Raw genomic sequence first — 27,940 nt, 5'->3', positions numbered from 1 at the left:
CCCCCCCCCCGGGTTGGCAGGTCAGCAAGAATATTGTCAACAATAAACTGGTCCGCAATGCAAAAAGGTTGGGGACCCCTGTTGTAGTGTGTGAAGGAAGAGAAGTGGGTTAACTTAATGTTACAAGAGAGAAGGTGCTCAAAAAGCTGAAAGACCTAAAGATACATAAGTCACCTGGTGCCAGAGGACTGGAAAACTGTAAATGTTACCCCACTCTTTAAAAAGGGAGGAAGGCAGCAGAAAGGAAATTATAGTCCAGTTAGCCTGACCTCAGTGGTTGGGAACATATTGAAGTCAATTGTTAAGGATGAGGTGATGGAGTACTTGGTGACACAGGACAAGATAGTACAAAGTCAGCATGGTTTCCTTCAGGGAAAATCCTGCCTGATGAACCTGTTGTAATTCTTTGAGGAGATTACAAGAAGGATAGATAAAGGGGATGCAGTGGATGTTGTGTATTTGGACTTTCAGAAGGCCTTTGATAAGGTGCCACACACAAGGCTGCTTACCAAGCTAAGAGGCTATGGTATTACAGGAAAGTTGCTAACATAGTTAGAGCATTGGCTGATTGGTAGGAGGCAGCGAGTGGGAATAAAAGGATCCTTTTCTGGTTGTCTGCCAGTGTTACGTACCCCGTAACTGGGTTGCCAAACCAGCAGAAATGGATCACTCAGTTGGAGTCTGGATTACTGGAACTAAGAAAGTTTTATTAAAGAAATAAGCAACACAGTACTCTAATAGTAAGGATATAAATGCAACAGGTTGGCAATGATAAACACACATGTACACAGAACTAAGATAATAGGATCAATCAAGCTCTATCGTCGTCTAGGGGTAAATGACCAGTTTCAAAGTGACGCAAAGTTCAGTTCAATTGAGTTCAGTTCAGTTCACAGTAGTCACTGCCTTGGGGGAGAGAGAGAGAGAGAGCAAATGAATATTCAAATCGGATTCCAAACAGACCTTCGATATTCCTCACAGTCAGCTTTTGGGTGAGCCCTTTGTAATGTCTTCCGAGGTCACCGACTGTGACCCCTCCGTTTCAGATACGATCGTTCCTCTGCAGTGAACCTGGCACCCAGGCAAGGGCGGACACACACCAGGTTCCCGCCGATCGTACCTTTCCACCCTGTGCGTCTATGGCTTGGTCCCGCGACCAGACCTCCAAAAACTCCCACCGCTTCCAGGGTCTCGTTACCTCGTGGTGTCGTGTGTGTGTCGCCTTAGCGAACCTGTTCCTTTTTATCCCCCTGCTGGGGTATCGCCTGTCCATCCCACTTCAAACAGTTCAGGGTTCAAAAAGGAGCCGATCTTGACAGCTCTCAGACCGTGTCTCCTTCCGTTAAACTCTCCCGTCTCTTCATTAACATTTCCAAATGCTGCTCCATTGTCTTCTTTATCTCTCTTTCTCCTGAAGACAGGTGGCAGATCAACTGTTGATCCCACTGGTGCCAGTACAGGACAGTTAACATCTTAAACTATGTGTACTTTTTGTAACCCTCTTTCGTCACACCAGTGACCAGTGGTGTTCTGCAGGGGTCGGTGTTGGGACCGCTTCTTTTTATGCTGTATATCAATGATTTGGATGATGGAATAGATGGCTTTGTTGCCAGGTTTGCAGATGATACGAAGATTGGTGGAGAGATAGGTAGTGTTGAGGAAATAGGTAGGATGCAGAAGGACAAGGACAGATTAGGAGAAGTGGGAAGAAAGTGGCAAAAGACCTACAATGTTGGAAAATGCATGGCCATGCACTTTGGTAGTAGAAATAAATGTGCAGACTATTTTCTAAATGGGGAGAAAATCCAGGAATCTGAGATGCAGAGGGACTTAGGAGTCCTTGTGTAGAACACCCTGAAGGTTAACTTGCAGGTCGAGTCAGTGGTGAGGAAGGCAAATGCCATGTTAGCATTCATTTCAAGAGGTCTAGAATACAAGAGCAGGGATGTGATGCTGAGGCTTTAGAAGGCACTGGTGAGGCCTCACCTTGAGTATTGTGAACCGTTTTCAGCCCCTCATCTTAGATAAGATGTGCTGGCATTGGAGAGGGTCCAGAGGAGGTTCACAAGGATGATTCCAGGAAAGAAAGATTTATCATACGAGGAATATTTGATGGCTCTGGGTTTGTACTTACTGGAATTCAGAAGGATGAGGGGGGATCTCATTGAAACCTTTCGAATATTGAAAGGCCTAAACAGAGTAGATGTGGAAAGGATGTTTCCCATGGTGGGAGAGTCTAGGATAAGAGGGTACAGCCTCAGGATAGAGGGACGCCCTTTCAAAATAGAAATGTGGAGAAATTTCTTCAGCCAAAGGGTGGAGTAGCTACATTGATATGTTGGGACCAGGTTAGGTCCTCAGAGAACTTTACTCCCAGGAACTTGAAGCTGTTCACTCTCTCCACTTCTGATCCCTCTTTGAGGATTGGTATGTGTTCCTTCGTCTTACCCTTCCTGAAGTCCACAATCAGCTCTTTCGTCTTAATGACATTGAGGTTGTTGCTGTGACACCACTCCACGAGTTGGCATATCTCGCTCCTGTACGCCTCTTGTCACCACCTGAGATTCTACCAGTAATGGTTGTACCATCAGCAAATTTATAGATGGTATTTGAGCTATGCCTAGTCACACAGTCATGTGTATACAGAGAGTAGAGCGGTGGGCTAAGCACGCACCCCTAAGGTGCACCAGTGTTGATCGTCAGTGAGGAGGAGATGTTATCACCAATCCGCACAGATTGTGGTCTTCCGGTTAGGAAGTCGATCCAATTCAGAGGGCCAGGTTCTGCAAATTCTCAGTCAGGATTGTGGGAGTGGTGGTATTAAATGCTAAGCTGTAGTCGATGAACAGCATCCTGACATAGGTGTTTGTGTTGTCCAGGTGGTCTAAAGCCATGTGAAGAGCCATTGAGATTGCATCGGTCATTGACCTATTATGGCAATTGGCAAATGGGTCCAGGTCCTTGCTGAGGCAGGAGTTCAGTCTAGTCATGACCAACCTCTTAAAGCATTTCATCACTGTAGATATGGGTGCGACTGGGTGATAGTCATTAAGGAGCTCACATTATTCTTCTGAGGCATTGGTATACTTGTTGCCTTTTTGAAGCAGGTGGGAACTTCTGTCTGCAGCAGTGAGAGGTTGAAAATGTCCTTGAATCCTCCTGCCGGTTGGCACAAGTTTTCAGAGCCTGTTAGCAGGTAGAAGTTAGTGTATTGTTATTACTAACAAGAAGGTGCTTGGGAAGCTGAAAGCTCTGAAGGTAGATGAGCCACCTGAGCCAGATGGAGTGCACCCCAGGGTTCTGAAAGGGGCAGCTGAAGAGATTGTGGAAGCATTACTAATGATCTTTCAAGCATGACTAGAACCTGGAATGGTTCCAGAGTACTGGAACGTGGCAAGTGTCATTACACTCTTTAAGAAGGAAAGGAGGCAAAAGACAGATAATTATAGGCCAGTTAACCTGACCTCAGTATTTAGCAAGGTGTTGAAGTTCATTATTAAGGATGAGGTTTCAGTGTTCGTGGAGGTACATGATAAAATAGCATGGTTTCTTTAAGGGGAAATGTCACTTATTAATCTGTTGGAATCCTTTGAGGAAATAACAGGCAGGATAGACAAAAGAGAGACAGTGGATGTTTACTTGATTTTCAGAAGGCCTTTGGTAAGGTGCTGCATGTGAGTTTGTTAAACAATATAAGAGCACATGGTACTTCAGGAAAGATACTAGCATGGATAGAAAAGTTGCTGACTTGCAAGAGGCAAAGAGTGGGAATAAAAGGGGTGTTTTCTGGTTGGTTGCCTGTGGAAGTCGAATCCAGATAAACTCACTCAGAGACCGTATAAGTATAAACCCTTTATTCAAAGCCTCCGGGGCACTTCAGTTAGTCGCTCAAATAGGAACAGTCTGTGACTGTTCCTGCTCGGTCCACCAACTAACTGGCAGTTCCTCTTGCAGGATAGATATAGTTGCTCACATAAACCCACACAGGACAGGTTGGAGCTGATCTTATCATGACTGCACAAAGAGACAAGGACCTTGAAGCACTAGCTGTCTAACTACAAGAAATATTGCTCAGCATTGACTAGCAAGCTTAGCACATCTGTCGATCATCAGCGGTTTCTTGCAGAAAAACAGGCAGCTATTGTTTAGCTGACCATGTTAACCCTTTACATACTTTATCATGCTAGTGACTAATGGGTACCATGGGTGTCAGTGTTGGGACCATTGCCTTTCACGTTAAGGGTCAGTGATTTAGAACAGAGATGAAGGGGAATTTCTTCAGTTGGAGCATGGACAGTCTGTGGAATTCATTGCCATGGACTGCTCTGGAGGTCAGGTCATTGTGGATATTTAAACCAGAGGTTGATAGGTTCTTTAAGGACTTCAAAGGTTATGACCAGAAGGCAGGAAGATGGGTTTGAAAGGGGATAATAAATCAGCCAAGATGGAATGGCAGAGCAGACCTGATGGGCCAAATGGCTTAATTCTGCTCCTGTGGTCTTATTGCAGGAACGGTATTAGCATAAACAGAATATTAGCTTAGTAGCTGTTGGCTAGTATTGATCTGTTGTAAGTTAATGACCTGGATGACAGAATTGATGGCTTTGTAGCCAGGTTTGTGGATGTTACAAAGATAGGTGGTGGGGCAGGTAGTGTTGAGAAAGCAGAGAGTCTGCTGAAGGACTTGGACAGATTGGGAGAATGGACTAAGAAGTGGCAGGTGGAATACTGTGTAGGGAAGTGTATGGTCATGCCTTGGTAGAACAATAAATGTGTAGACTATGTTAAAAATGGGGAACTATTTAAGATGTGGAAGGTGCAAAAAACGTTCTCTTGCAAGTTGAGTTGGTATTAAGGAAGGTAAATAAATACAGTATGAGCATTTATTTTGAGAGGCTTAGAAAATAAAAGCACAGTAATGCTTAAGCACAAGAGATTCTGCAGATGGTAGAAATCGAGGACACACACACAAAATGCAGGAGGAACTAAGCAGGTCAGGTAGCACCTATGGTGAGGAATGTGCAGTGGATGTTTTGGGCTGAGGACCTTCATCAGGACTGGAAAGGAAGGGGGAAGAAGCCAGAATAAGAAGGTGGGAGGATGGGAAGTTATACAAGGTGGCAAGTGATAGGTGAAGCTCGGTGAGAGGGTATGTGGGTGGAGGAGTGGGAATGAAGTGTCAAGCTGGGTGGAAGAGGTAAAAGGCCTGGAGAAGAGGAACCTGATACAAAAATAGAGTGGACCATGAAAGAAAGGGAAGGAGGAGGGGCACCAGAGGGAGATGATGGGCAGGTGAAGAGAAGAGGTAAGAGGGGAGCTAGAATGGGAATAGAAAAGGAGAGGTGGGAGGATGGGTGGAAATGACCAGAAGTTAGAGAATTCAATGTTCACACCATCATATTGGACCAACCCAGACAGAATGAGGTGTTGCTCCTCCAACCGGACAATGGCCTTGTTGTGACTAGAGAAGGCCGTGGACTGGTATGTTGGAATGAGAATGGGAAGTTGAATTAAAATGCATGGCCACTGGAAAATCCCACCTTTTGTGAAGGGTGGAGTGAAGGTGCTCACCAAAGTGGTCCCTGAATCTACATTACATCTCAATGATGTAAAGGAGGCCACACTGGGAGCACTGGATACAGTAGATGACCATGACAGATTTGCAAGTGAAAAATTACCTCACTTAGTGTCCTAAGTGATGGTGAGGGAGGAGGTGTATGGGCAGGTGTAGCACTTGTCCCACTTGCAGGGTAAGTGCCAGGGGTGAGATCAGTGGGGAGGGATGAGTAGACAAGGAAGTCAGGTAGAAGGCAATCCCTGTAGAAAGTGGAGATTGGAGCGGGGGTGAGGGTGGGGGGGGGGAAGGTAAGTTGTGTTTAGTAGCAGGATCCTTTTGAAGATGATGAAAGTTATGGAGACTGTTGAGTTGGATACGGAGGTTTATGGGGTCTATGCTCTATCCCTGCTGTGAGGATGGGGTTAAGGCGGATATGAAGGAAATGGAAGAGATACAGCTGAAGGCAGCATCGATGGTAGAGGAAGGGAAACCCCATTCTTTGAAGGTGGACATCTCAGATTTTCGGGAATGGAAAGCTTTAACTTGAGAACAAATATGGTAGAGACAGAGGAACTGAGAAAAGGGAGTAGCAATTTTACAAGCGGCAGGGTGAGAAAAGGTATCATCAAGATAGCTCTGAGAATCAGCAGGCTTGTAAAAGTTATCAGTAGACAGTCTGTCTCCAGAGCGATAAGAAGTGGGGGAGAGATGTGTCAGAGATGTACCAAGTAAATTTGAGGGCAGGTTGGAGGTAAAGTTGATGGAATTAATAGCTCAGCATGGGAGTTGGAAGCAGCACCAATGCAGTTGTTGATGTAGTGCTGAGATAGTTGGGGAGCATTACTAGTACAGGCTTAGAACATGAATTGTTCCTTGTAGCTGATGAAAAGGCAAGAATATCTGGGACCCATGTGGATGCCCGTGGCTATAATTTTGGTTTGATGAAACTAGGAGGAGCCAAAGAGAAATTATATTGTGAGAACCAGTTCTGCCAGATGGAGGAGGTGAACTGCTTAGATCTGCTGTCCAGAAAGAAGCGGACAGCTTTAGGGCCTTCCTGATGGGAGGAATAGAGGTGTGTATGGGCTGGACGTCTATATGAAAATGAGATGATCAGGGGCACTTGATCAGCAGAGCAGACGCAGGCAGAAACAACAGGTCTGCCTGGACAGTCAGGTTTGTAGATCGTGGGTAGGGGTACAAAGAAGCAGCGTGGGATAAGGGAACTATGAAGTTGGTAGCAGTGGATAGAAGATCTTCAGAATCATTGAGGTTGATAGTGGTGCAGGAGACAGTGGCCTGATGCTATGTAGTGGGGTCTTTTTCAAGGTGTACGTAAGAGGAGATGTCTGAGAGTTGTCTGGCTTCAGCAAGGTAGAGGTCAGTCCGGCAGACTACAGCCGCACCTCTGTTGTCTGTGGGTCTAACTGCAAGGTTGGAATTGGTGCGGAGAGGGTTGAGAGCAGTGTGTTCGGAGGACTGAGGCTCAAATAAGAGAGAGCAGTGCTGAAGTGAAGACAGTTGATGTCTAGTTGACAGAGATGAAAAAGATCCCAGAGCAGGGTTACCAAGGAGAACTAAAGACGAAGAAAGGGTCATTGGGGAGAGGGGGGTGCAGGGAGATGAGGAGATCATCGTCAAAGAAGTAGGCTTAGAGATGGAGATGAAGGATGTAATGCTGACATTTCAAAAGGCATTTGTCAGACCACATTTGGAGTATTGTGAGCAGTTTTAGCCCACATATCTAAGAAAGGATGTGCTGGCATTGGAAAGGGTTCAGGAGAGGTTTACAAGAATGATCCTGGGAATGAAAGGGTTAACATTTAACCATATAACAATTACAGCACGGAAACAGGCCATCTCGGCCCTTCTAGTCCGTGCCGAACACTTACTCTCACCTGGTCCCACCGACCTGCACTCAGCCCATAACCCTCCATTCCTTTCCTGTCCATATAGCTATCCAATTTAACTTTAAACGACAACATCGAACCTGCCTCAACCACTTCTGCTGGAAGCTCATTCCACACAGCTACCACTCTCTGAGTAAAGAAGTTCCCCCTCATGTTACCCCTAAACTTTTGTCCTTTAACTCTCAACTCATGTCCTCTTGTTTGAATCTCCCCCACTCTCAATGGAAAAAGCCTATCCACGTCAACTCTATCAATCCCCCTCATAGTTTTAAACACCTCTATCAAGTCCCCTCTCAACCTTCTACGCTCCAAAGAGTAAAGACCTAACTTGTTCAACCTTTCTCTGTAACTTAGGAGATGAAACCCAGGCAACATTTTAGTAAACCTCCTCTGCGCTCTTTCAATTTTATTGACATCTTTCCTATAATTTGGTGACCAGAACTGTACACAATACTCCAAATTTGGCCTTTCCAATGCCTTTCAACATTAATTTCAATTTCAACATTACATCTCAACTCCTATACTCAATGCTCTGATTAATAAAGGCCAACATACCAAAAGCTTTCTGCACCACCCTGTCCACATGAGATTCCACCTTCTGGGAACTATGCACGATTATTCCTAGATCCCTCTGTTCTACAGCATTCTTCAGTGCCCTACCATTTACCATGTATGTCCTATTTTGATTAGTCCTACCAAAATGTAGCACCTCACATTTTTCAGCATTAAACTCAATCTGCCATCTTTCAGCCCACTCTGCTAACTGGCCTAAATTGAGGAATGTTTGTTTGACTCTGGGCTTATGATCACTGCAGTTTAGAAGAATGGGTGGGAGGGGGATCTCATTGCAAACCTACTGAAAGGCCTAGAGTGATGTGAGGATGTGTCCAATAGAGGGACAGTCTCGGACCAGAAGAAATGGTCTCAGAATAGAAAGGCATCCCTTTAGAACAGATGAGGAGGTGGTAAATCTACAGAATTAATTGCCACAGTCAGCTGTGGAGGCCAAGTCATTTGGTACATTTATTGTGGAGGTTGATAGCTTCTTTGTTAGTAAAGTTACAGGGAGATGGCAGGAGAATGTGGTTGCAAAAGAAAATAAATCGGCCATGATGGAATGGTGGAGCAGACTCGATGGGCTGAGTAGCCTAATTTTGTTCCTATGTCTCCCTCTGATTGTGTTTGTTTAATCTTAGTGCTTCTGTTTCCTGCTACCTTCAAAAGATGTGTGGGTCAGTAATTAGATTGGCTACATCTACACTACACCGGATAATTTTGAAAACAAGCTTTTTCTCTTCGTTTTGACCCTCCGTCCTCACTGAACCGGCAGTTTTAGCCCCCGAAAATGGAGATTTTCAGAAACGGTCTTCAGAGTGAATAAATCTGAAAACGCCGAATATCCGTTGCAGTGTGTACGGGGTAACCGGAGCTTTTTAAAACCGCTGTCATGACGTGCCGGAACAAGTGGCGGCAGCACCGCATTTCATTGTTTTCTTCTTCTTATTCTTATCCTTATTATTATTACTACTTTATTGTTTAGAGTGTACAATCATCGCAGCGATATTTGATTCTGCGTTTTGTGGAACCTAACAATTTCAGAACAGATGGCAACGAGACTGAAGCCAGAAGAGTTAGAAATGTACTCACCAAATACTTTGACCCATAGCTTACTGAATAAATAAGTATACTCACTTTGCCCTGTTTTCTGTCCTTGCTTGTATGAAGGTAAGGACAGAAAACACCCTCTGCCACCTCCAGTTTAAATTCCGTGCGGAATATTTTGGAGGATCAAAAACCAAGAACCAAGAAGCAAGAACCAAGGTGGTTTGCCTATTTATGCAAGTACTTCGCTGACAATAGATGTGTAACAGCCTGATCGAAATACAAGATAACACTGACGCAGTCATGTTTTATACATTTAACAAGGTGCTTTATTAATGCAACAGAGTTAGTCAGTTTTTCAATGTTCGTCATCAGCCGGGTCATACTGTCCGTGAACTCCCTGTCCGTTGCCTCCATACGCTCCAGCATTTTTTTTTAGTTTTAAGTCCTCCTGTGCGAGAGCCAAGAGCAATTCCTTTTAAGTTTTTTTACTCTGTAACTGGACAAACGCGCACCAAGTATACCGTTTTCTTTTCGCTTGTTTTCTGTGTGTCCTGCGCATGCCCAGTAGGAGGAGATTCACCCACATATCCGTCTAATGTGGACGGAATCATTTTGAAAAACGCTTAGTGTGGACGCCTGTCGTTTTTACTCGAAACCGGCGTTTTCAAAATTATCCGGCGTAGTGTGGATGTAGCTTAAATTGCTCCTTGTGCATAAGATGAGATGATATGAATGTGGAGAAAGATAAGATTGTTATCTGTGTGGTGGTGTGTGTTTGGTGCAGTTTTGCTGGGCTGAGGATCTTGAATCTGTGCTGTATCCCTCTGTGACTCTGGTATTCCCTTAGCTAAGGTGATAAATTCACACTTTATTTATTTCTCTCTGACATCAGGACATTCCGGGAGTGAGTCCTGGGCGACCCATCGGGTTTGAGTGGGGCCCTACGCAAATTTTGATCTATCCAACACAATATAAACGGACAGGTAATGTGACATATTGATCATTGTTTGTATTAGAATTTTTATAATTCCAAATTATTGATCTACTGTATATTTTTATATTGTTCTTTGTTCCCCAACCACTTGAAACTGGAAATTCTTGAGAAGAGGGGACCTGTGGGATTAGTATGGAGGTTCTAACTACTGGGTGATGTAGCACAGTAGATTTGGGATTGATATAGCAAGATTTCCCTTTTGTATTGCTCCCACAAAAAGCAATACAATACAGGTAGAATGTCCTTCTGAGCTGTGAATTTGACTGATGTGAATAATTGCATTTGTTTCTATTGATGACAAAAGCAGAAGGATTGATGTTTGGAGGAGGAGAAGATGGCGACGCGACGCAGCACGCGTGGCCTCTCCGGTGAATGATATCTGTAATCTGTCAAGTAGGGGACCGTGCACAATTCTGATTTGATGGAGACAGATGTGAGAGTACGGAGGAACATCTGGAGAAACTTCTGAAATGCCTGCTTCACTGCCGCTGCTACTGTGTGGTAACTGGAATCTCCGGAGCAAAAGGCCCCGAATCCTTGGCTTTGCTTGTTTCGGCGGCTGGGGCGAGGTCGAAGGCGCTCGACAGAGGATGGCGCTCGGGAGGCTGTATCGGAGGGGCTGGTCGGAGGCTCGAAGTTTTCGGATGGACGGACTCAGTGTTGGCTGCTTCCAATGCATCGACAGTTGTTGGTGCCTGGAGTTTCTCCCTTTTGCTGCCTGCTATCAGGGACTCGGGAGTCGATCGGGACTTGAGACTTTTTTTTTTACCATGCCCATCGTCTGTTCTTTATCAAATTATGGTATTGTTTTGCACTGCTGTAACTATATGTTATAATTATGTGGTTCTGGCAGTGTTAGTCTTTGGTTTGCCCCGTTTTCTGTGATATCACTCTGGAGGAACATTGTCTCATTTCTTAATGCATGTATGCATTTCTAAATGACAATAAAAGAGGACTGAGTGTTCTCATAATCTAAAATATCAGTTTTATGGTAGGGTGGCACAGTGTTGCTGTGAGAAGAGTAATTGTCTTATAGCTCTGGTAACCCAGGTTCAGTGCTGTCTGTGTGAAGTTTGCATGTCCTGTGATCATATAGGTTTCCTTTGGGTGTTCTGGTTGCTCTCATATCTCAAAGGTGTTGGTTGATAGGTTATTTTGTCACACTGTTAATTACCCTTAGTGTGTAGGTGAGTGGTTGGGAATAAGGGGAGAATAAAAGTGAGATGAGTGTAAGATTGATGTAACTTGATGGTGGGCTGAAGAGTTCTCTGCTTTAGGACACTGTTACTCTTCTGTGGCAGATCCACTGTTTCTTCAGCAACCCCTCATGAGGCCCAGCATGTCATTGTTCTAGCTGATGTGTTGTAAATGAAAGTATTGCTGGATCTGAGTAAGTGATTTGTGGACACCATTCTTTCTGGCCCAACAACAGACAGGTCCCCTGGCACTTCCTCACAGATGGCTCACATTCAAGTTGTTCGGAGAGACAAGGATATTTACTCACCAATTCTGAGCAAACTTTTCAATGAGTCGCATGGCATCTTCATGACTCTTCAGAAAGCCGAGCAGGATTGCAAAATCAGCAAAGCACAGTGAGTAGACTTTAATTTTCAGGCTCCTCGCCCTCTTGAAATTGAAGATGAACCTTTTTTTCAGGGTGTACTTCTATGGCAGCAAATTTTTATTAGCTCTGCCTTCAAGTTGTGGAAATAAGGAATATAGCAAGTCAGTTTGGTGCTTAAGCAGCATTTTATGAAAATTCTGAAGACATTGTTTAAAGCCAACAATTATGAGTTATGATAGACGGTAATACAGTGGATTCCAGTTAATTGGGCCAGTACATATAGGACAACTCTTCAAGAACCAAAACTAATTGAGAAAACAGCTGGGATTTACTTTGTTTATTTTGGGCAATATGCTGCTTAATTGGGATGGGAGGCAGTTGCTGTACAGTTTCTTACCAACATCAGTGTGTGCACTTGTGTGGCCATTAGACACTACACCATGCTTAGGCAAACAGTTTTTAGATAGCGTCGGTTGAATGTGTCTGGGTATAAAAACTACTGAACTTTTGTCACTGATAGTTGGCAAGAAATAAACAGTAAGACAATTCAGATCTGTTTTGCTACTGGTTTCAAACATTTAGGCTTGGAGATGCCAAAATGGCTGAAAATGAAATTATTTCACTACTTTAAGTTAGGAACTACATGAGATATAGGAGTATAATTAGGCCAGTTGGCCCATCGAATCTGCTTTGCCATTTCATCATTGGTGATCCAATTCCCTGTCAGCCCCAATCTTCTGTCTTCTCCCTGTATCCCTTCATGCCTGACAAATCAAGAATCAATCAACCTCTGCCTTAAATATACTCAATGACTATAGGCAGAGGGAGTTTCGTGGTTCTGCTAGTAAAAAATGGCATCAAATAAGTGCAAAAATGTTGCATAGGATTGGAAGATGTTGAATCCTTGTGGGTTGAGTTAAGAAACTGCAAGGGTAAAAGGACTCTGGTGGTAGTTATAGACAGGCCTCCAAACAGTAGCTGGGATATGGACTACAGATTACAACGGGAAATAGAAAAGGCACGTCAAAAGGGAATGTTATGATAGTCATGGGAGATTTCAACATGCAGGTTGATTGGAAAAATCAGGTTTATAATGGATCCCAAGAGAGTGAGTTTGTTAAATGCCTACGAGATGGCTTTTTAGAGCAGTTTGTCATTGATCCTACTAGGGGATCAGCTCTCCTGGGTTGGGTGTTATGTAATGAACCAGAGGTGATTAGGAAGCTTAAGATAAAAGAACCCTTAAGAGCCAGTGATTGAAATTTAATAGGGAGAAAGTGAAGTCTGACATAGCAGTATTTCAGTGGACTAAAAGAAATTACAGTGGTATGAGAGATGATTTGCCTGAAGTAAATCAGAAGGAGATGCTGGCAGAGACAACAGCAGAAAAGCAGTGGCATGAGTTTCTGGTTAAAAATGAGGAAGGTGCAGGATAGATATATTCCAAAAATGAAGAAATGCTCAAAATTCAACCATGGCTAACAAAGTTAATGTAAAACCAAAAGTAAGGGCATACAATAAAGCAAAAAATAGCAGGTAAGCTTTTGAAAACCTTCAGAGAGCAACTAAAAGAATCATTAGGAAGGAAAAGATGAATTATGAAACCTAGCTAGTAAACAATATCAAAGTGGATAGTAAAATCATTTACAAGTATGTAAAAAAAAAGGAGAGACGAGAGTGGATATAGGACCACTAGAAAATGAGGCCAGAGAAATAATAAAGGGGGACAAGGAGATGGGAGATGAACTAAATTAGTATTTTGCATCAGTTTTCCTGTGCAGGACAGTAGCAGTGTGTCAGATGTTGAAGTATGAGAGGGAAGAGAAGTAAGTGCAGTTTTGCTACAAGGGAGAAGGTGCTCAAAAAGCTTAAAGGTCTAAAGGTATGTAGTCACCTGAAACAGATGAACTGCGTCCTAGGGTTCTGAAACAGGAGTAGACATTATGGCGTCTTTATTAATAATCTTTCAAGAATCATTGGAGTCTGGCATGGTGCCAGAGGACTGGAAAATTGCAAATGTCACTCCATTCTTTAAGAAAGGAGGAAAACAGCAGAAAGGAAATTATAGACAAATTAGTCTGACCTCGGTGGTTGGGAAGATGTTGGAGTCAATTGTTACGGTTGAGGTAGGTGATGGAGTACTTGGTGACACAGGACAAGATAGTACAAAGTCAGCATGGTTTCCTTCAGGGAAAATCCTGCCTGAGGAGCCTGTTGTAATTCTTTGAGGAGATATCAAGTAGGATAGATAAAGGGGATGCAGTGGATGTTGTATATTTGGACTTTCAGAAGGCTTTTGATAAGGTGCCACACACGAGGCTGCTTACCAAGCTAAGAGGCTATGGTATTACAGGAAAGTTGCTAACATAGTTAGAGCATTGGCTGATTGGTAGGAGGCAGCGAGTGGGAATAAAAGGATCCTTTTCTGGTTGTCTGCCAGTGACCAGTGGTGTTTGCAAGGATCGGTGGTGGGACCGCTTCTTTTTATGCTGTACATCAGTGACTTGATGGAATAGTAGGCTTGGTTGCCAAGTTTGCTGATGATATGAAAATTGGTGGAAGGGCAGGTAGTGTTGAGGAAACTCGAAGGCAGCAGAAGGACTTAGATTAGGAGGGTGGCAAATGAAATACAATGTTGGAAAATGCATTGTCATACACTTTGCTAGTAGAAATAAATGTGCAGACTATTTTCTAAACCAGAAGAAAATCCAAAAATCTGGGGTGCAAAGGGACTTGCAAGTCCTTGTGCAGAACACCCCAAAGATTAACTTGTGGGTTGAGTCGGTGGTGTGGAAGGCAAATGCAATGTTAGCATTCACTTCAAGAGGTCTAGAATGCAAGAGGAGGGACGTGATGCTGAGGCTTTGTAATGCACTGGTGAGGCATCACCTGAGTATTGTGAACAGCCTTGGGCTTCTCATCTAAGAAAAGATGTGCTGGCATTGGAGAGGGTTCAGAGGAGGTTCACAAGGATGATTTTGGGAATGAAAGGGTTATTATATGAGGAGTGTTTGATAACTCTGGATCTGTACTCGCTGGAACTTAGAAGTATGAGGGGGGACTCATTGAAACCTTTCGAATGCTGAAAGGCCTAGAGAGAGTAGATGTGGAAAGGATGTTTCCCATGGTGTGGGAGTTCAGGAAAAGAGGGCACAGCCTCAGGATAGAGAGGCATCCTTTTAAAACAGAGATATGGAGAAATTTCTGTAGCCAGAGGGTGGTGAATTTGTGAATTTGTTACAACAGGCAGTTGTGGAGGCCAAGTCATTGGGTGTATTTAAGGCAGAGATTGATAGGTTCTTTATTGGCCAAGGCATCAAAGGTTACGGTAAGAAGGCCAGGGAGTGGGGCTGAGGAGGGGGAAGAAAGGATCAGCCATGATTGAATGGTGGAGCAGACTCGATGGACCAAATGGCTTAAATCTGCTCCTATATTTTATGGTTTATGGACTTGCTCTCACAGTCACAAATTCCGCAGATTCACCATCTGCGGCTGAAGGGATTCCTCCTCATATCTGTTTTAAATGGACTTCTCTCTATTCTGAGCCGCTGGTCTGAGATTTTCCCACCATAGGAAACGTCCTCTGCACATTCACTCTATTGAGACCTTACAGTGTTTGATAGGCTATGCTGAGATTACCCCTCATTCTTCTGAATTCCAGTGAATACAGGCCCAGAGAGATCAAATGCACCTCATATGATAAACTTTTCAATCTCAGAAACATTTTCATGAACCTCCTTTGAACCCTCTCCAGTGCCAGCACATCCTTTCTTAGATGCCCAAGACTGCTCATAGTACTCCAAGTGAGGCCTCACCTGTTCCTTATAAAGCCTCAATATTATATCCTTGCTTTTGTATTTTAGTCCTCGCGAAATGATTGCTAACCTTTGCCTTCCTCACCACTGACTCAACCTGCACACTAGCCTTTAGAGAATCCTACATGAGGACTCCCAAGTCCCTTTGCAACTCAGATTTTTGAATTTTCTCTCAATTTAGAATATAGTCTTTTATTTCTGCTACCAAAGTGCATGACAACACACTTCCCAACACTATTCTATCTGCCACTTCTTTGCCTATTTTCCTAATCGGTCTAAGTCCTGTAGCCTCTCTGCTTCCTCATGACTACCTGCCCCTCCACCTATCTTCATATCATCTGAAAACTTGGCCACGAGGCCAAGAATTCCATTGTCCAAATCATTGGCATATAATGTAAAAAGAAGTGGTCTCAGCACAGACCCCTGTGGAACGCCATTAGTCACCGGCAGCCAGTCAGAACAGGCTCCCTTTATTCCTACTCTTTGCTTCCTTCCAATTATCCAGTGCTCTACCTATGCTAGTATCTTTTCTGTAATACCATGGGTTGTTAACTTGTAAGCAGCCTCGTCCAGCACCTTGTCAAAGGCCTTCTGAAAATCCAAATAAACAACATCCACCGATTCTCCTTTGTCTGTCCTGTTTGTTATTTAGAACATAAAACATTGATCTCTGCAGCACATTACAGGCCCTTTGGCCCACAATCTTGTGCTGACCATGTAACCTACTGTAGGCGGGATGAGAAGATGGCAGCGCGCGCAGCTCTCCCGTGAAATAATATTGTATCTATTAAATAGGGGCCGTGGACAATTCTGATTTGATGGAGATAGACGTGAAAGCACAGAGGAACATCTGGAGAAATTTCTGAAATGCTGGTTCGCTGCTGCTGCTACTGTGCGATCGAGAATCTCTGGAGAGAAGGCCCCAAAATCCCCGGCTTTGCCTGCTGCTGGCGACCAAGGCTGAGGTCGAAGCGTTCGGATAGAGTTGGTGCTCAGTACTCGGTGTCAGAGGGCTGATCAGAGCTCGAAGTTCTCGGACGACTCAGAGTTTTCAGGGAGAGTTTTCTTCCTTCTCCCGTCTGCGTGAGGTGTGGGATTTTTGAGAGACTTTGAACTTTTTTACTGTGCCATGGCCTGTTCTTCATCAAGTTATGGTATTGTTTGTTGCACTGTTGTAACTATATGTTATAATTTTGTGTTTTTGTTAGTTTTTCGGTCTTGGTCTGTCCTGTGTTTCTGTGATATCACACCGGAGGAATATTGTATCATTTCTTAATGCATGCATTACTAAATGACAATGAAAGAGGACTGCGTGTCCTCATAATCTAATCTAAACTGCCTAGAATTTCCAACTGCATAATCTTCTATTTTTCAAAGCTCCATGGACCTATCTAAGAGTCTCTTAAAAGACCCTATTGTGTCTACCTTCACTGGCAATGCATTTCATGCACCTACCGCTCTCTGTGGAAAAACTTACACCTGATGTCCCCTCTGTTACATACTTCCAAACACCTTAAAACTATGCCCCCTCGTGTTAGCCATTTTAGCCCTGGGAAAAAGCCTCTGACTATCCACACAATCAATGTCTATCTTATACACTTCTACCAAGTTACCATTCATCCTCTATTGCTTCAAGGAGAAAAGGCCAAGTTCACTCAACTTATTTTTATAAGGCATACTCTCCAGTCCAGGCAACATCCTTGTAAACCTCCTCTGCAATCTCTCTATAGTATCTACATCCTTCCTGTAGTGAGGTGATCAGAACTGAACACAGTACTCCAAGTGGGGTCTAACTAGGGGCTTATATCACTGTAACTTTACCTCATGGCTCGTGAACTCAATCCCACGGTTGATGAAGGCCAACACACCATATGCCTTCTTAGCAGAACTGTCAACCTGCGCAGCAGCTTTGAGTGTCCTATGGACACGGACCCCAAGATCTCGTTGATCCCCCACACTGCCAAGAGTCTTGCCATTAATATTATATTTTGTCTTCAAATTTGACCTACTGAAATGAACTACCACTTCACACTTAATCTGGGTTGAACTCCATCTGCCACTTCTCAGCCCAGTTCTGCATCCTATCGATGTCCCGCTGTAACCTCTGACAATCCTTCAGACTATCCACAACATTCCCAACTTTTGTGTCATCAGCAAACTTACTAACCCATCCGTCCCATTTCTTCATCCAGGTCATTTATAAAAAAAGGAAGGGTCCCAAAACAGATCCCTGAGGCACCGACCTCCATGCAGAATACAAACCATCTACAACCACCCTTTGCCTTCTGTGGGCAAGCCAATTCTGGATCCACAAAGCAAGGTCTCCTTGGATCTTGTGCCTCCTTACTTTCTGAAGGAGCCTTGCATGGGGAACCTTATCAAATGCCTTGCTGAAATCCATGTACACTACATCCACTGCTCTAGCTTCATTCATCAAAGTTGCTGGTGAACGCAGCAGGCCAAGCAGCATCTATAGGAAGAGGCGCAGTCGACGTTTCAGGCCGAGACCCTTCGTCAGGACTAACTGAAGGAAGAGTGAGTAAGGGATTTGAAAGCTGGAGGGGGTGGGGGAGGGGGAGATCCAAAAATCCCCCCCCCCCCAGCTTTCAAATCCCTTACTCACTCTTCCTTCAGTTAGTCCTGACGAAGGGTCTCGGCCTGAAACGTCGACTGCCTGCTGCGTTCACCAGCAACTTTGATGTATGTTGCTTGAATTTCCAGCATCTGCAGAATTCCTGTTGTTTTTTTTCTAGCTTCATTAATGTGTTTTGTTACATCCTCAAAGAATTCAATCAGGCTCGTAAGGCACTTTGACAAAGCCATTCTGACTATCCCTAATCATATTATGTCTCTCCAAATACTCATAAATGCTGCCTCTCAGGATCTTCTCTAACACCCACCACAGAAGTAAGACTCACTGGTCTATAATTTCCTAGGTTATCTCTACTCTCTTTCTTGAACAAAGGAACAACATTTGCAACATTTCCATTCCTCTAGTACTTCTCCTGTCCCTATTGATGATGCAAAGATCATCGCCAGAGGCTCAGCAATCTCCTCCCTCACTTCCCACAGTAGCGTGGGGTATATCTCGTCTGGTCCCGGCGATTTATCTAAACAGCTTCAAAAGCTCTAGCACATCCTCTTAATGTCTATACGTTCAAGCGTTTCAGTCCACTGTCACTCATACCCACAATTGCCAAGATCCTTTTCACTGCTGAAATGAATACTGAAACAAAGTATTCATTAAGTACCTCTGCTACCTTCTCCGACTGCATGCACGTTTCCACTTTTGCTCCTGATTGGTCCTGTTATAGGAAACCATGCTGACTTTGACCTATTTTATCATGTGCTTTTGTAAGGGCAGAGTAATGACAGATGGAGTTCAATCTGACCAAATGTGAGTTACTTTGGGAGGTCAAATGTAAGGAGTCTTTAGTGGCATGTACAGAAGGATTTTGGGGTCTTGAACTGCCTGTAGCGGTTGATGAGGTAGTAAAGAGGGTGTACGGCATGCGTAAGAGTGGTGCAAACCTGGAGTGCACTGACGGCTGTAGTGGAAGCAGATGTGCTAGAGGTGTTTGAGAGGCTCTTAGATAGGCACATGGTTGTGTAGGGAATAGAAAGTGTGGACATTGTGGAAATAGTAGGATTTAGTTTAGTTAGGAATTCAATTACTACTTTCATTAGTTTGACTCAATGTAGTGGTCTGAGGGGCTTGTTTCTGTGCTGTGTTATACTGTACATTGTTATTCTGTCTGCAGTTTTGGTCATGTTTGCATTATGATTATGATTATGACACACAGTCCCCTTTTATTGTCATTTAGTAATGCATGCATTAAGAAATGATAAAAATGGTTTTCCAGAATGATATCACGAAAACACATGACAAACCGACTTAAAAACTAACAAAAACCACATAATTATAACATATAGTTACAACAGTGCAAAGCAATACCGTAATTTGATAAGAACAGACCATGGCACAGTAAAAGTCTCAGAGTCTCTCGAAAGTCCCATCATCTCACGCAGACGGTAAACCTCCAGCGCCGCCAACTTGCTGATGCAGCATCCCGGAAGCATCCGACCACAGTCCGACCGAAAAACATAGAAACATAGAAAATAGGTGCAGGAGTAGGCCATTCGGCCCTTCGAACCTCCGACCACCTATTCGACACTGAGCACCATCCTCTGCCGAGCGTTTCGATCCCGGCCCCAGCAGCAGGCGATACGCAAAGCCGAGGATTTGGGGCCTTGGTCTCCAGAGATTCTCGATCGCACAGTAGCAGCGGCAGCGAAGGGGGCATTTCAGAAGTTTCTCCAGATGTTCCTCTGCGCTGCACAGCTGTCCCCATCAAATCCGGATTGTGCACAGCCCCCTAGTTACACATAACGATAATCATTCGGAATGGCTGCGCGTGCTGCATCGCGCCGCCATCTTCTGCTCCCTCCTTTGTGACATGAATTATAAATTAATTTGTAACAGATGAATGGTGGACCACCTGATAACAGTATGTTTACTGGGAATCGACTGTGTCCTAGCTCGGCATGATGCAGTACCTACAAAAGGAATGGAAGTGGCAATACTTGCAGGTCATGCTGGGTTGTGTGGTTCATGTGGTGCAGTAGCGTACAAAGGGACAGAGCAGCTGGAGTTTGACCTGGAAAAGCAAAGGTCTCCACTTTGGATTCAGGAAAGATATGACAATATTACAAGAACTAAAAGACATGGTTAATCAGCGAGATCTGGAGCCCATGTACTGAAGTAATTAAAATCTTGTGCACAATGATGAATGGCAAGTGGAACGTTGGTTGTTGTTCCTCTGGGCTGGGATATGTTGTGCTTCATTTGTGCAAAACTATAACCAGAACTCAAGGATTCATTTCCTGCGAGGTGGGTTAGTGGGTAAATAGGAAAGCACTATTTCCATGATGTAACACATGGTGGTTGTTGTTACAGATTAGTCCACATTAGCAGAAACTACCGCTCAGTGATGAGAGCTTATCTGGAGGAACTACACAAGGTTGCAGTAACTGGTAAGCTGTATGTCACAATGTGATGAACAATTTATTGCAGAGAAATTAATTATAGGCTGGTCTTCCAAAATGTTGGCGATTTCAGAGAGCAGTATCCTTTTCTCTTGTGCTTTCACAATGTATGTGCTTATTCTCTTTTTTTTCTTCAAAGCTTGTGCTGTTTTCACTTTGTAGAAAGTCTCTATCTCTGCTTCCACAATGGATTTATATGTTTGAATGGCTGATAGATCAAAGTATTTTTTGAGGTGGGGCTTTGCATCCTGTGATGTATTAAAGAGATGTATTGTAATGGGATGTGAATAAACCTATCCAATCAGTATTTGAGAAAATCTGCAGATACTGAAAACCTGAGCAAGGCACACAAAATGCTGGAGGAACTCAGCAGGCCAGGCAGCATCTGTGGAGGAGAGTGAACAGTTGAGGTTTTGGTCCGAAATCCAGTCCATCTGAAGGGGTTTGGCCCGAAATGTCGACTGTACTCTTTTAATAGTATTTGAATTCTGTAGTTTGCTCGTTCTGCTTGGCTTGTCTAAGTGCAGGTGAGATTTGGTAGGATGTCGATTGACTCCGGTCTTACTGAATGATAACTGTTCCCCATAATGCTTGATAAACTTCAGACATTTATATTATTTGTAAATTTGAGGGTGGTGCTCCGTTTGCACTAGCTCATTGCTTCTGTGGACGGAGGGAAATAAAAGGGGTACCAGCACTTCTGGCATCCGCTCTTTGACCCAACCGGGCAGCATGTATTTCCCAATATTTGCTGCTTAGTCATAAACTTCCTATCCATACATTTCCTCTTTAATCTTACAATTTTGCAAAGCTGGCCTGCTCCACCATTCAAGCAGCAATCTATTTTGTTCCACTCCTTAGATTGCATTGAATCTTCTTTCACTTTTTTTATCGGTTATGCATCATAATTTGAATCAAAACTTCCCTATCCTTAATTCTAATCCTTGATTTTTTTTTCGCTTCTTACCTTAAACATCTACTGATACTGATCCTCTTACAAATAAAACTGTTACATTGTGTTGTTTGGATGTCTTACCTCTTAGCTTTTAAAATGGATACACATTAAAATCCTTTATCCAATCATAAACTTCCACTATACTTCACTCCCACTGCTCTAATTTACACAACCAACAGGAATTCTGCAGATGCTGGAAATTCAAGCAACACACATCAAAGTTGCTGGTGAATGCAGCAGGCCAGGCAGCATCTCTAGGAAGAGGTGCAGTCGACGTTTCAGGCCGAGACCCTTCGTCAGGACTAACTGAAGGAAGAGTGAGTAAGGGATTTGAAAGTGGGAGGGGGAGGGGGAGATCCAAAATGATAGGAGAAGACAGGAGGGGGAGGGATGGAGCCAAGAGCTGGACAGGTGATTGGCAAAAGGGATATGAGAGGATCATGGGACAGGAGGTCCGGGAAGAAAGACAAGGGGTGGGGGACCCAGAGGATGGGCAAGGGGTATATTCAGAGGGACAGAGGGAGAAAAAGGAGAGTGAGAGAAAGAATGTGTGTATAAAAATAAGTAACAGATGGGGTACAAGGGGGAGGTGGGGCATTAGCGGAAGTTAGAGAAGTCGATGTTCATGCCATCAGGTTGGAGGCTACCCAGACGGAATATAAGGTGTTGTTCCTCCAACCTGAGTGTGGCTTCATCTTTACAGTAGAGGAGGCCGTGGATAGACATGTCAGAATGGGAATGGGATGTGGAATTAAAATGTGTGGCCACTGGGAGATCCTGCTTTCTCTGGTGGACAGAGCGTAGGTGTTCAGCAAAGCGGTCTCCCAGTCTGCGTCGCGTCTCGCCAATATATAAAAGGCCACATCGGGAGCACCGGACGCAGTATATCACCCCAGCCGACTCACAGGTGAAGTGTTGCCTCACCTGGAAGGACTGTTTGGGGCCCTGAATGGTGCTAAGGGAGGAAGTGTAAGGGCATGTGTAGCACTTGTTCCGCTTACACGGATAAGTGCCAAGAGGGAGATCAGTGGGGAGGAATGGGGGGAACGAATGGACAAGGGAGTCGCGTAGGGAGCGATCCCTGCGGAATGCAGAGGGGGGGGAGAGGGAAAGATGTGCTTAGTGGTGGGGTCCCATTGGAGGTGGCGGAAGTTACGGAGAATAATATGTTGGACCCGGAGGCTGGTGGGGTGGTAGGTGAGGACCAGGTGAACCCTATTCCTAGTGGGGTGGCGGGAGGATGGAATGAGAGCAGATGTACGTGAAATGGGGGAGATGCGTTTAAGAGCAGAGTTGATAGTGGAGGAAGGGAAGTCCCTTTCTTTAAAAAAGGAAGACATCTCCCTCGTCCTAGAATGAAAAGCCTCATCCTGAGAGCAGATGCGGCAGAGATGGAGGAATTGCGAGAAGGGGATGGCGTTTTTGCAAGAGACGGGGTGAGAAGAGGAATAGTCCAGGTAGCTGTGAGAGTCAGTAGGTTTATAGCAGACATCAGTGGATAAGCTGTCTCCAGAGACAGAGACAGAAAGATCTAGAAAGGGGAGGGAGGTGTCGGAAATGGACCAGGTAAACTTGAGGGCAGGGCAAAAGTTGGAGGCAAAGTTAATAAAGTCAACGAGCTCTGCATGCGTGCAGGAAGCAGCGCCAATGCAGTCGTCGATGAGGCGAAGGAAAAGTGGGGGACAGATACCAGAATAGGTACGGAACATAGATTGTTCCACAAAGCCAACAAAAAGGAGGCATAGCTAGGACCCATACGGGTGCCCATAGCCACACCTTTAGTTTGGAGGAAGTGGGAGGAGCCAAAGGAGAAATTATTAAGAGTAAGGACTAATTCCACTAGATGGAGCAGAGTGGTGGTAGAGGGGAACTGATTAGGTCTGGAATCCAAAAAGAAGCGTAGAGCTTTGAGACCTTCCTGATGGGGGATGGAAGTGTATAGGGACTGGACATCCATGGTGAAAATAAAGCGGTGGGGGCCAGGGAACTTAAAATCATCGAAAAGTTCAAGAGCGTGAGAAGTGTCACGAACATAGGTAGGAAGGGATTGAACAAGGGGGTATAAAACCATGGCGAGGAATGCAGAAACGAGTTTGGTGGGGCAGGAGCAAGCTGAGACAATAGGTCTGCCAGGACAGGCAGGTTTGTGGATCTTGAGTAGGAGGTAGAAAGGGGAAGTGCGAGGTGTGACCTTATAGTCTAGGACGAGGGAGATGTCTTCCTTTTTTAAAGAAAGGGGCTTCCCTTCCTCCACTATCAACTCTGCTCTTAAACGCATCTCCCCCATTTCACATACATCTGCTCTCACTCCATCCTCCCGCCACCCCACTAGGAATAGGGTTCCCTTGGTCCTCACCTACCACCCCACCAGCCTTCGGGTCCAACATATTATTCTCCGTAACTTCTGCCACCTCCAACGGGATCCCACCGCTAAGCACATCTTTCCCTCCCCCCCCCCCGCATTCCGCAGGGATCGCTCCCTACGCGACTCCCTTGTCCATTCGTTCCCCCCATCCCTCCCCACTGATCTCCCTCCTGGCAATTATCCGTGTAAGCGGAACAAGTGCTACACATGCCCTTACACTTCCTCCCTTACCACCATTCAGGGCCCCAAACAGTCCTTCCAGGTGAGGCAACACTTCACCTGTGAGTCGGCTGGGGTGATATACTGCGTCCGGTGCTCCTGATGTGGCCTTTTATATATTGGCGAGATGCAACGCAGACTGGGAGATCGCTTTGCTGAACACCTACGCTCTGTCTGCCAGAGAAAGCAGGATCTCCCAGTGGCCACACATTTTAATTCCACATCCCATTCCCATTCTGACATGTCTATCCATGGCCTCCTCTACTGTAAAGATGAAGCCACACTCAGGTTGGAGGAACAACACCTTATATTCCGTCTGGGTAGCCTCCAACCTGATGGCATGAACATTGACTTCTCAAACTTCCACTAATGTCCCACTTCCCCCTCGTACCCCATCTGTTACTTATTTTTACATACACATTCTTTCTCTCACTCTCCTTTTTCTCCCTCTGTCCCTCTGAATATACCCCTTGCCCATCCTCTGGGTCCCCCCCCCCGCCTTTCTTCCCGGACCTCCTGTCCCATGATCCTCTCGTATCCCTTTTGCCTATCACCTGTCCAGCTCTTGGCTCCATCCCTCCCCCTCCTGTCTTCTCCTATCATTTTGGATCTCCCCCTCCCCCTCCAACTTTCAAATCCCTTACTCACTCTTCCTTCAGTTAGTCCTGACGAAGGGTCTCAGCCTGAAAGGTCGACTGCACCTCTTCCTAGAGATGCTGTCTGGCCTGCTGCGTTCACCAGCAACTTTTATGTGTGTTGCTACTTTAACACAACTTCCAGTTTCTGTGCTCACCATTCTGATGACTTAATGAGAGATTTCTGAAAGAATTATGGTTTTTTTCCCCCCAGTTTTCACTGAAGATCAAAAATTGTCAACAGAGTATGAGGATCAGGTATGTTTACATTTAAGTCTTGCTTTAAGTCATATTCTGAGAGGCCAGATTAGTCTGCAGGAGGTGATTATTGGGATACACACCCTTTGCTGGCCACTCTTATTAGAAATACAGTTGAATAGTTTTCCAAACGACATAATTAGTGTTGACTCATGCCTCTCCTTTAATACTTCAAGGGTCGAGGGAACATTTGGGTTGCATTAGACTCTTCTTTTTCTGAAGGTGCTGACTTCACTAGGGACCTGATTCATACATCCTTGGGATGCATGCCTGCCTCTTGTCTGTGTTTATTTGGGTATATGCTTGGACAGGAAGGCAGGTGAACTATTGAGGGGTTGGCATTCCTGTGCTTGTGTGCTAATTTGCTTATATTTGAACTAGTGGGAGATCATTTATCCACCCATATCCGACAGAGAAAAGGCTTGCTGATTGCACTAAAGCAGTACAAGCTTGGTCTGCAGATCTCATTCATGATTGATCTTTTGGCGACTCCTTGCAGTAGTGCCCCAGGTTTTAGTCCTCTAGTTAGGAGTTGGCTAGCTGCTGAGTCCACAGTTTTGTGTGGTTTCATCCAAAATCATTAAGGTCACTTGAACTTCCAAAGACCAAGGCCATGTGGAGTGTTGTGTTGTTAAAGGGAGTTGTGTTGTAGGATCAATCCACCTTTATCTCAAACCAAATTTGATGAGATTTTAGACTGGTATGGCTACATCCGCCAGAAAATTGTTAAAATATTTAACTTATGGGGAATATAACAAAATTATTCAGTTAAAACACTGTTGGTGGAGTACAGGATTGATTCAAAGGAAAACTTCCTCTACATTTCCCCCTCAAACACTGTGCACAATAACAGCATGGGTTAAGCACCAGAAACGCTGCCATTTCCCCGTTTAATAAGCTAAGCTTGAATGGAGTCTCTTTCACAATTTTCTGATGTTTCAGTATCTTAGCCACAAAATAAATTTTAAGTGTGAATAGGACGTGGGGCGGCTGCCCCAAACAGTAATTGTCGCAACACTCAGGTAATGTTTTCAGTGGTTTTTGAGGGGTAGCACTGGCCTTGACACTGGCGTCATTTCATCTCCATCAAAATGCCATCGATCTTTCATATCCAAGTAAGGAAAAAGAAGGCCTCATGTTTGATAGTGCTGCCTTGGAGTGTCAGTTTAGATTTATGTACACAAGTCTGCAGTGGAACTTGAAGCTACAAACTTACAATTCAGTGGGGATAGAGGGAGAAAACAACTCGATTGCAGGATGGGTGCAATACCAGTTAAAGCTTTCTTTTTATTCTTTTTAAATCTTTTTATTAATTTTTAAAATTATAAACTCAATAACGAAGTTGGTACAAAGAGATTGGAATAATGTCAATCAGCATATATAAAATGAATTTTAAGTAACATAGATATAAAATACTTCCAAACTCATAATGAAATTAGTCATGAAAAAAAGAAAAAAAATATATAAACCAGAAAAACCCCAAAAGAAAAAGAGAAAAAAAACCCCCCAAAAAAGCAAAACAGGGCTAGACCAATAGCTTGTATCAGACACGTTCAGTAATGTCGTTAACTCTGCTCCTCTCATCATATAATTTAAGTTTAGAAAAAAGATTCGGAAAGGTCAGATTACATCATATGAAAATGTTGCATAAAAGATTTCCAAGTTTCTTCAAATTAACCGAAGGGTCAAAAATATCACTTCTAGTTTTTTCTAAATTTAAACTTAATATAGTTTGAGAAAACCATTGGAATGTAGTTGTAGGATTGGTTTCCATCTTGTCGCCATTAAAGTAACAAATGCTATCATTCGACAGGCTGAAGAAGACAAAGATCTATGTTCTACCATTGGCAATCCAAAGATTGCCATAATAGGATGGGGTTTTAAATCGAAACATAGAACTGTTGAGATAATATCAAAAATGTCTTTCCAATATTTTTCCAAAAGAGGACAGGACCAAAACATATGAGTTAAAGAAGCCACTTCAGAGTGACATCTATCACAAGTAGGGTTTATATGGGAATAAAAACGAGCTAGTTTATCTTTGGACATATGAGCTCTGTGTACTACTTTAAATTGTATTAATGTATGTTTAGCACATATAGAAGAAGTACTAATTGAAAAATTTTTTCCCAGTTAAAGCTTCCTGCACGTTGGTCCCAAATATGGGGCCAGCACGGTAACATAGTGCTTGGTATAACACTGTTCAGTGCCAGTGACCCAGGTTTAATTCCACTGCTCCCTGTAAGGAGTTTATACATTCTCCGTGACTGCATGGGTTTCTTCCAGGTGCTCCAGTTTCTTCCCACGTTCCAAAGATGTGTAGGTTGGTAGATTAGTAGAACCGTTGGGTCACATGGGTGTAATTGGGTGGTGCAGGTTTGTTGGGCTGAAAGGGCCTCTTGTCAGGTGCTGTATCTCCAAATAAAATAAATAAAACCCTGGACTTTTTTTTTTGCTCAGACATTCCCTGAGTAAAGGCTCCAAATCCTGGAATCCAGTCCCTATAGCTTTTACAATACCGTTATGGTTGTGATTTTTCTTACATGATGACTTGTTTAAATATTATCAAACTGGAGTTTTAGACGTGGTTGCTCCAAATGCTGTTGTTTTGGTAGAAGGGCACTCAATGAGGGATGTCTGAACCACAGCCATGGCAATTGCTGGATTGGCCTGATGAAGGCTTCCCATGGGTAATAGTCTTACAGAGACATACGAAAGGGCCTTTCAATTCACCATGGCCATCTACACTATTCCCATTTACCTGAATGGGAATAGTGTAGATGGTCATCACAAAAGAAAAATCACAAATATAACTGCATTGTATGCTTTTCTGTTTCAGTGCTTGTCTAAATGTCTCTTAAACATAATGGTTGTATCTGATTCCACTGAGTTTCAGATATCATTTACTTGTGTGTTAAAAGAAAACTCTCAAATTTCCCTTTTAGCTTCTTCCTAAAACTCCTTTTAAACTCTTGCCTTAATTGTGTGTTTTACTAAGGGGAAAAGTTTCTACCTTC

General features: G+C 43.9%; 1 protein-coding gene across 3 annotated transcripts in view; it reads left to right on the top strand.

Annotated features, from left to right (window-relative positions):
• The window catches only part of nup85 (nucleoporin 85), a 63,764-nt gene that overhangs the window by 3,970 nt on the left and 31,854 nt on the right, over positions 1 to 27,940 (top strand). For 2 of the 3 annotated variants that reach the window (XM_063030841.1, XM_063030839.1), the window contains exons 2-5: positions 9,965 to 10,055; positions 11,499 to 11,658; positions 20,403 to 20,479; positions 24,880 to 24,923. In XM_063030841.1, coding sequence (XP_062886911.1) covers positions 9,965 to 10,055; positions 11,499 to 11,658; positions 20,403 to 20,479; positions 24,880 to 24,923 — 372 coding nt within the window. Of the gene's footprint in view, positions 1 to 9,964; positions 10,056 to 11,498; positions 11,659 to 20,402; positions 20,480 to 24,879; positions 24,924 to 27,940 lie in introns of those variants that run through there. The other variant, XM_063030842.1, reaches the window with a different exon arrangement.

This window comes from Mobula hypostoma, chromosome 22, assembly GCF_963921235.1.
Source record: "Mobula hypostoma chromosome 22, sMobHyp1.1, whole genome shotgun sequence".
In the NCBI taxonomy this organism is placed as follows: Eukaryota; Metazoa; Chordata; class Chondrichthyes; order Myliobatiformes; family Myliobatidae; genus Mobula; species Mobula hypostoma.
This window is presented reverse-complemented; position numbering and strand designations above follow the sequence as displayed.